General features: G+C 51.1%; 1 protein-coding gene across 1 annotated transcript in view; it reads left to right on the top strand.

Moving 5' to 3' along the window:
* The window catches only part of POSPLADRAFT_1145732 (hypothetical protein), a gene marked incomplete at both ends in the record, with an annotated part of 3,375 nt that extends 1,651 nt beyond the window's left edge, over positions 1-1,724 (top strand). The window contains 7 exons of the mRNA XM_024485833.1: positions 137-248; positions 482-517; positions 850-874; positions 953-973; positions 1,371-1,409; positions 1,497-1,582; positions 1,682-1,724. Of these exons, the coding sequence (XP_024337579.1) occupies positions 137-248; positions 482-517; positions 850-874; positions 953-973; positions 1,371-1,409; positions 1,497-1,582; positions 1,682-1,724 (362 nt within the window). The remainder of the gene's footprint in view (positions 1-136; positions 249-481; positions 518-849; positions 875-952; positions 974-1,370; positions 1,410-1,496; positions 1,583-1,681) is intronic.
* Between the last annotated feature and the right edge of the window lie 8,045 nt (positions 1,725-9,769).

The raw sequence follows: 9,769 nt of genomic DNA, 5'->3' as shown, positions 1-9,769 counted from the left end.
GTGCCGGGACGCAGATCGAGAGGCGTGGGTACTGCGGGGACCGAGCGGGTGTTGGGCCTTTCTGATGGCCTTATAGCGCTCATAATCCTGCTCGATCGATCGAGGTGTGCGATTAGGGCACGGTTGTGTCTCGCAGGCGAAGATGAGAGTGGTGGGACCGTCAGTGATGTAGACGTCGATGAGGTCCTTGGAGTCGAAGGTGTGAACAAGGCCTTGACACGCAGCCACGATGGGGGAAGGAAGGGAAGGTGCGCATGCTACAAAAGGCCGTGCTAAGCTAGCTTACACCTACGGCGCCCGAGGTAACGCTAGGGTTCACGATTCACGTGGGGCCCAGTACTGCTTTTGATTATTATGCAGCAGGAACCTAGTCCACGCGTCCGTTAGGACAAACACCGCCCACTGAAGTGCAGGTGTTGAAAGGTTCGTTCCCTGAGCGGTGGCGATGTATAGTACGCTATCTAGGTATCGTAGGGTACAGTAAGGGTGCGCACCACCCAACCTATAGGAAGGGAATGTGAGTTGTGGGAGTCCCGATGGAACGCCGGCAGCTATGGGGAGTTTCGACCTAATGTCGCGACTTGAGGTCAAGCGACAGGGGAAAACCTAAAAGCTGGGGGCGTCCGACTGATTCTCACCGAAGCGATGGTGAGCGATGCTCAAACCTAAGGCTAGGGACAAGATAGTATATTAGTTAGGTAAGGAAAAAGGAATACAACTGAAGGCTTACTGACCTAGGGACAAGAGGTCGAAACTGAGGTCCCTAGGGCAGCAGAGGCCGGCTTATATACAGGGGAAGTTTAGGGGAGGCTGTGCGCATTGGTCCGTGCGCAGCTGGTCCGTGCGCAGCATGCTGATGCGGCCCTGGGGGCCGGTGAGTCACAGCGGCTGCGTCAGCGGAGCCCGAGCTGTGCCGCGCACTGCCGCCCCATCTAATCTAATCGTACAGTAGGTAGTGATGCGTCCATATCGGGTATGTACACGGCCAGAAGATACTTTAGCCTACGTTTGAACGGCCTGCAGATGCCCGGGGGACAAATGTCAAGTTTGCACCCCGGTCAAAATTGCTTGATCCTCGTGCAAATCTATCGATTTGACCTACGGCTGGCATGCACGGGTGACCAGCAGCTACCCATATCGCAGTTTAACCCGCGGGCAAACACTGCATATCATGTGACTTGCACAAGACACGACAAGGCATGCACGACAAATCTGAGAAGTTTTTCATCTTGCCCACCCACGTCTCAAATGTCTCAATATTGTCTTGCATGTATTTTGAGCCCCGTGCTCCTGGTGAATGTACCAGTACCCTGATCTTATGATCAGGAGCCTGTTATTCTGACCTTTTCTGCCTTAGATCCATATGCCAGCTCACCTTCTGCTTCATTCTGAACCATCTGCAGAGTTCGGTGAGTTACTTGTTATTTTTGTATTGCTTTCTCTTAGAAGCTACAGTCTGGTATCTTAGGAGTTGAATGTATATGTACATAATTAAGCAATTACATCTGCGACTAGCCATTCTCTGTATGTTCTCGCGCGACAATATGGTCAATGGGACCCTGGGAGACCGTGCTTGTATCACGTGAGCAGAAATCTGCTTTGCACGGGGGTTGAACGAATTTGCCCGCGGGGCAAGCGTGTGAGTGGTTGCACCAGGCATAAACTGTCGTGGTTTGCACAGGGTGCAAAGCACTTTGACCGACGTGCAGCTTGTCAGCGGTTAAACCCAGTTTATACGGATCTTCTGGCCGTGTAGTACAGAGGTCGCGGGTTCGAGCCTGCGAAAAGGAAAAAATTAAAAGACGGCTAGACACCGTGCCAACTCGTGACACCATGAAGACATAGCTGTTGCACTTAGGTTAGGTTACCTAATGCATCCTGTGTTCATGTTGGGTAGCACAATGGTGTTGTCGAGGTTGTGGAGTGTGAGTAGCCTGGGATAGAGATGCTGGATGATTGCATGCACACTCATGCCCCAGACCTTGTGTGAATGATAGTTATGTACTGTTTCACTCTGATGTAACATGCATCAAATAAAAGCATGCATGCATAATATTGTAAACAAGCCTTTCAATGACTTAGTTTTAGAGATGGCCAATGTGTACAGTATAGCATCTCTGAAGTTTGGTTTAGCTTGGTTCAGGGGCCTCTTGCCCTGAACCTTGAACCAAACCTACATACCACTAGTCTGAACTGGACTAAACCTTGGACTGAACCCACTGAATGGGTTCAGCAAGTTCAGAGTGGGTTTGAACCTGGTGAACCTTCAGATCTCAAATGGTCATAGAAAAGATGTTAGTTTTGAATTTTGGAGTCATACTATAAGTATAACACATAAACAAACAAGAGACTCAGTGTCTGTCACGACTTGGGGTCAAGCAACAGAGATGGAACAGACCAAAAGCTGGGGGTGTTTGACTAGGTTGACCAAAGCAATGGTGAGCGAGCTCAAACCTAAGGCTAGGAACAAGATAATATATTAGTTAGTGAAGTAAGGAGAGAATACAAATGAAGGCTTACTGACCCAGGGACAAGAGGTCAAAACTGAGGTCCCTAGGGCAGCAGAGGCCAGCTTATATACAGGGGAAGTTTAGGGGAGGCTGTGCGCACTGGTCTGTGCACAGCTGGTCCATGCGCAGCCTGCTGATGCAGCCCCAGGGGCCAGTGAGTCATAGTGGCTGTGTCAGTGGAGCCCGGGCTGTGCTGTGCACTGCCATCCTATCTAATCTAATCATACAGTAGATAATGACTTGTCTGTTCGAGCGTATAGTACAGAGGTCATGAGTTCGAGCCTGCAAAAAGGAAAAAAATTAGAAATGACTAGACATCATACCAACTTGTGACAGTGTCTGAGAAGGAGATGCGAGGTGCAACACTGTAATAGGTGTCGCATTTACTGACTTCAGCTTATGTAAGCCTGTCTATTTTGGCAGGGGATGGCATTCCCTGATGGATGGTAGGGTATGCATCATGTCACTATTCAGGGAGCAGCGCATGCTGGCCCTGTGGAAAGATCATGACATTGTCTGTCATTTAAAATAATGTAAAATAGTACCTCAAACTTGATTAAGTACATTTTTGTGAGCATTGAGACTTGAGTCCAGTTCATGGTTCGTACTGGTCCTCAATGGCTGTGAACCTTGAACCAAACCTTTGGGGAAATCCATGGACTGAGCTTAACTGAACCTGAACCGCAGGTACGGTTCAAGGTTCAGATGGTTCAAACCCATTCCTGGACTGAACTTTGGAGACACTAGTACAGTGGCAATGTGTGGAACATCTCAGGGATGATTAGCTGTGCAGAACCATCATGTCAGCTTCATTTGCTCATCTTAGATGCATCCAGCACACCTGAGAAGCCTGTGCATTCATGGCACATAGTTTTCAATACTCGAGCAGCATGGCCATACATGTTTCCATCAACCACTCCTAAATCTTTGCAATTCTATCTCTGATACAACAGTTTATACTCCTATATTGATGCCTGACTCATAGACGATGAGTGAGGGCTTATGGACAGTACGTTGTCCTAAAGATCGAGCGAGGAAGTCGAGAATGATCACTACCCCAAGCGAGGAGGAGCAGAGACTTGAATGAATAACCAGGTCGAACTTAGGGTTCGACCGACTAATGGTACAACTATTTATACAGGTACCGTCTACGCACGGACCACTGTATCTGTGTGGTCATGTTAGTAAAGAAAGAAACATAGTGGTACAATACCAGGTATGAAGTGCATACAGACCCCATTATGTAAGCTACATAATGTTCAACCTGCGGGTGAGCGCTCAGACAGGCGCCAGTATGGACACTAGTAGTACAAGAGATAGAACGGAAAGATAAATGTTTCATTACCCCCCTACCAGAGTTGAAGTCCCATTCGACTACTTACTGCTCACCATCTCCATACAACTCCCAGTCTACGCTGTCGTCCTCCTATTCATCGAACCACTCGTTGCGCGCGTTCCTCCCCACGTTCTTCCATTCCTCGCCAGAGAGGTGCTCCTGACACGGCCAGGAGCTGTCCTATGTCCATTGAGTAGTGTCGGGTGTCCAATCGGGGTCGACTTTGCGAAAGACGACGGGTGTATCAGGGCGAGGGCGTGAGGATCCCGCAATGGGACTAGCCTGGGGTTCGGGGTTAGCGCTGCGCGGTGGGGGGATGGGTACCGCCTTCGTCTGCCTCTCTCTTTCCTTCCTCTCCTTCGCCTCGTTGATGATTCCCTCAAGGAACACGTTGTCGACGACCACCCCCACGCGTCGCGCAGGTTCTTCAGGTGGTGCGGATACGTGTCGCTTCATCGGCCTGGTTCCGCATTCTCGCTCCAGGTGTCCAGGGGCTTCTTTTCTGCATCTTGCGCATCGTATGTCCGGACAGTCCCGTACCCAGTGTCGAGACAATCCGCATTGCCTACAGCTTCCCTTCGGGGTCCAACCAGGGTTGGGTTGCCAGTCAGCCGGGATGGTAGTGCTCCGCGGCATTGCTTGGAGAAAAGGGGACGGGATTGGGGGGCGCCTGAAGGCAGATGCCGGTAGGGGTGTGGGTAGGGGTAGGTACACGTTGGGGATGGTGCACGGGATGAATTTGTTGTGTCGCGCCCGGATGCTGCGCGGTAGGAGCGGTTGAAAGCGATGGGCAACTTTCAGATTGTCGAGTCGAATGAGCTCAGTGAGGACACAGTTGTCCTGTTGACGTAGAAGCCACTTGTGGTGGTCGATGGCCTCATCGGCTGCCTTGACAGCCTCATCGTATTTGCGGTGGGCAGAGAGGTACACTTCTAGTGCAGCGCAGTCAGTGGCATTGGTTACCTCAGGGTGGTGGGTTTTGAGTTTATTGAAGACGTCGGTGGGGTTACTGAGAAGTAGTGTCAGCAAAGTGCTATCGCCAACATGGGTGTGCTTAGGGGTGTAAATTGAAATCCTCTTTCCACCCTCAGTTGAGGGGGCATTGAACTGGTCGAGGAACGGGAGGGTGGAGGACATGTTGGTACAAGTAGGGGTGTAGCAACTGGGTTGAGCTGCTGTCGGCTCGGTTCAAGTTTTTCCTCTTCTTATACTCTGTTAGCACTTCATCCGCAGTCCCTGTCAGGTTTGCTTCGGGTTCCCATGAGTCATCTGCAGTTGAGTAACCTTTCCACCTGATGCGATATTCGTGGCACCGCATCCTCTTGTTCTCTTGGTGTCCGATGATGGCTTTGACTTTGTAGTTATTTTTGCCTTCGATAAGGTCAGGAGGTGGCCTCGTGTAGTTCGGACCATGGATCTCTGTTTCTGAGTAGGGAGATAGAAGCCATTTGTGGAAAACGGGGTGGACTTGCCAGGTGCTAGGGAGGTCTAGCTTGTATGTGACCGTTTCTAAAACATTTGTCTTTCCGTTCTATTTCTTGTACTACTAGCGCCCATACTGGCGCCTGTCTTAGCGCTCACCCGCAGGTTGAACATTATGTAGCTTATATAATGGGGTCCGTGCGCACTTCGTACTCGGCATCGTACCACTACGTTTCTTTCTTCACTAACACAACCACATAGACACGACAGTCCGTGCGCAGTCAGTACTTGTATAAGTAGTTGTACCATTAGTCGGTCGAACCCTAAGTTCGACCTGGTTATTCATTCAAGTCTCTGCTCCTCCTCGCTTGGGGTAGTGGTCATTCTCGACTTCCTCGCTCGATCTTTAGGACAACGTACTGTCCATAAGCCCTCGCTCGTCGTCTACGAGTCAGGCATCGATATAGGAGTATAGACCGTTGTATCAGTTTCGATCTTGTCTAGGACTTTGAATGGCCCTTCTTGCCTTGGGGCTAGTTTCCTGGACAGGTATGGCAGCTTCAAGTTCTGGGAGTCTAGCCATACCAGCTGACCTTTACGGAAGGAACCCCCCTTCCTTTTTACTCTCTTGGCCAGGATATTCTGGGCCATCTCCATTGCCGCATGTGCTTCTTCGCGGATGTTTTGCAAGTCCTTGAGGCGATAAGCTGCTTGCGGCGTGTTTGATCCAGGGTGCGTGGCGGGTATTCCACGAGGTTCGTATCCCATCATGAGTTTGAATGGGGACGTCTTCGTCGTGGAATGCTCGCGGGAGTTGTGAGCAAATTGCACGGTGTGAAGATGGTCAGCCCACTTATCCGGATCATTGGTAGTGAAGCAGCGGAGGTAGATCTCCAGCTCTTGGTTTACTCGTTCTGTCTCGCCATCGGTCTGTAGGTGGAATGCCGTACTCATGGCCAATTGAATCCCAGTCATTTTGCAAAGTTCCTGGAAGACTTTGGACGCAAATTGTGGTCCTCGGTCACTGATGATCTTGTCTGGGAGTCCAAACCACTTGTAGACCTCTCGGTACATTGTGTCTGCCGTCCCAAGAGCATCAATTGTTTTGTTGCATGGGATGAAAATTACCCCCTTCGTAAGGTCGTGGTCCACTACAACCAGAATTGAATTGAAGCCGTTGGACGGTGGCAAGTCAGTGATGTAATCGCACGAGAATGTGCTGAAGGGCTTGGCATTTGCGCGGGGTTGAATGGGGGTGATGGGCGGACGGGCTGGATGCGTGTTAACCTTCATTTGCTGGCAGATGCCACAGCCGTTAACATAGCGGGCAACAAACTGGGCCATGCTCGGCCACCAGTAGTCACGGCGCAAGCCGAGGAGGGTTTTCTGAACACCGGGGTGTCCTGCAGAGGGGAGGTCGTGATAGTGGGAGACAAGATGTTTGCGAAGAGACTCATCTGGGGGTACATAGACCCGATCCTGGTATAGGAGGAGGTCATCATTGATGGACCAGTCTGTTCCAGTGCATGGTGTTCCTCCAGTGTGCGCCGCAGTGAGGCCTTCCTTTATTATTGGGTTGTCCTTAAAGGAAAGGATGGTGTCGCGGGTGTCGATGTCGATGGCAGCGACCCATACTTCCGGTGGGAGCATAACGACGTCGGTGTTGTCATTAGAGCCGTCGTCATGGTCGGGTCGGCGGGAGAGAGAGTCGCTTTGCACCATTTGGGTATTAGGAACGTGTACCAGGCAGAAGTCAAATTCGGTCAGTTTACTTGCCCAGCGTGCTTGTCGTCGGTTCATGTCTTTGGCTTGTTTCCAATATGTGAGGTTCTTGTGGTCGCTGAGAATCGTCACTGGGTATGGGCTGCCGATGAGGTAGTGCTTCCACTCATCTAGTGCGCGGATGACCGCATATAACTCCCTGTCGTAGACGTCGTAGTTTCTCTCTGCTGCATTGAAGCTTTGAGAGAGGTATCCGCAAGGATGCCAGTCGCCGTTGTCGTCGTGCTGGCGTAGTACTGCTCCGGTTGCAAACTTGGAGGCGTTGGTTTCGATAGCGAAGGGTCGATTGGGATCCGGCATGCATAGTACCGGTTCTTCTAGGAATGCCTTCTTGAGGGTTTCGAAGGCTTTCTGTTGGTCAGATCCCCAGGTCCAGGTGACATCCTTCTGGGTGAGAGCAACCAGCGGTTGCGCTTTGTCCGAGAAGCCTTTGATGAACCGGCGGTAAAAGTTTCCAAATCCAACGAAGGCGCATACTTGCCTGAGGTTGGACGGCACTGGCCACTCTGTGATGCCAGCTAGTTTGACAGGGTCCATTGCAATTTCTCCTGGACGGATGATCATGCCGAGGAATTCGACTTTGGTGACATCAAAGGCGCATTTCTCCGGTTTGAGGTAGAGGTCGTGTTGTCGAAGTCATTCGATAACATGTCGTGTTCGTTCCTCATGTTCTGCCTTGTCCTGGGAAAATATCAGGATGTCGTCCATGTAGATGCAAAGCCAGCCTTCTTGAAGCATGTCTGCGAATATAGTGTTCATCATCCGCTGGAACGTAGCGGGGGAATTACACAGCCCAAAGAACATCACCGTTGGTTCGTACAGCTGCGGCGGTTTGCCATCAGTTCCGGGTACGATGAATGCTGCCTTCCATTTGTCCCCTTTCTTGATTCGGACGTTGTTGTATCCGGCGTGGAGGTCCATCTTCGTGAACATCTTGGCGTGCTTCAACTTGTCGAGGAGGTCCGATATAAGCGGGAGCGGGTATCGATCCTTGACCGTGTTCTCGTTGAGCAGCCGGTAGTCTTGACAGGGACGTAGTGAACCGTCCTTTTTACCGACAAAGAAGAATGGACTCGCCAACAGGGATTTCGAAGGGCGAATGTACCCTTTACTCAGGTTCTCCTCGAGAAACTTGTCGAGTTCCTTTCGCTGTTGTGGGTTGAGCGGATAGACCTGTTGCTTCATGTCCGCAAAGCCCTCCTTGAGGTTGATTTCGTGGTCATATTTGGTGTGGTCTGGAAGTCGCGCAGCAGTGCCTTTGTCGAAGACGGGGAGGAGATCGTGTAGGTAGGATGGTACCATCTGTGGTAGCGTTTTTTCTGTCTTGCCTTGGGCGTTTGAGGCCGCAAGTTCAGTGGATGTTGTGACTCACCTAATGACGTGGTGGATCTTCCAGATCATGCCATTGTGGAGTCATTTGTAGCCGGACGAGAGTTCAGGGAGTCGCTCATTGAGCGGGACATCTCTTACTGCCAGGGATTCCTGTTTCTCGTACTTGGTGATCATCGGTGTTCCTGATAAGTAGGAAATGATGAACTCATCATCGTCGATGTCCTCTGCTTGTTCTTCGATGGACGCAATACCTGTTGACCCAAACCCATCCTCCCCGTGTTCTGTTTCGTCGATGCAGTCGGTTAGCATTACTGGTGGGGTGCTTATCCTTTCAAGGATGAGCTGAGCAACTCGGTCGCCGGTTTTGACAGTGAATGGGAGGTCAGAGTTATTGATCAGCAGGACTGAGACCTTGCCTCGGTAATCGGAGTCGATTACTCCTGCAGCGACATCGATTTCTTTTAGCGCTAGACTGGACCGAGGTGTGATTCTTCCGTAGTGTCCTTTGGGGATAGCCATGATAAGATCGGTGCTAACCAGGCCTTGTCGTCGGGCAGGGATGATGAGTTGATACGCAGCAGAGATGTCATATCCTGCTGCACCGCTAGTCTTTCGTTCGGGGAGGGTTGCATGCTCCGAGGTGGAGATGACGACGAATTCATCCTCTGTTGGTTCTGGGAGTGGGGTAGTTACGGCCTTCTTCAGTTCTAGCCGAGCCACTCGCCTTTGGTACAGGTCCATCTTCCAGGCCCTGGTCTCGTCTTTCGTCCACCGGTGGTTTAGCTCAACTCGTCCGGTCTTCCAGTCTATCTTGGGGTTTTCGAGCTTGAGCCAGGTATGGCCGAAGATGATGTCTTCCTTGCCGATGCTGGTGACGTAGGCTTTGACAAATCGGGGTTCTCCGCTTATCTTGTAAGATAAGAGAGCTCTTTGCATGATGAGTGCTTCTTTGTTTGGAGTTCCATCCACGTTGAAGACGGGGATGGGTCGGGGAAGAGGTTCTGTCCGAAGTCGATGCTCTTGGACGAATCTCGGGCTGATGAAGATTCCTGTTGCGCCGCTATTGATGAAAGTGCGCGCCTCGATGTCTTTTCGTCCCACAGTAATCGAAATGTGCAGAGCGCATTCATTTCGGACTACTAGAATTACACGGGACAGTGAAACGGATACGGGCAGTGGTTGCGTCGGCTCACCCTGCCCCTTCAAAAATCCTCCATTGTAAGTTCTTCGTACAGCTCCCGCTTCTCGTCGGCGGAGAGTGTCTTGATTCTGGCGCGGAAGTCGTCCTTCCCAGATCCTCCCTGGTTCGGTCTCCCACCCCCTTGTCGTGCAGCCACTTCTTGCGGCAGTCCTTGGCACTGTGGCCCTTGACTGTGGCAGTAGAAGC

Source organism: Postia placenta (assembly GCF_002117355.1).
Source record: "Postia placenta MAD-698-R-SB12 unplaced genomic scaffold POSPLAscaffold_9, whole genome shotgun sequence".
In the NCBI taxonomy this organism is placed as follows: Eukaryota; Fungi; Basidiomycota; class Agaricomycetes; order Polyporales; family Adustoporiaceae; genus Rhodonia; species Rhodonia placenta.
This window is presented reverse-complemented; position numbering and strand designations above follow the sequence as displayed.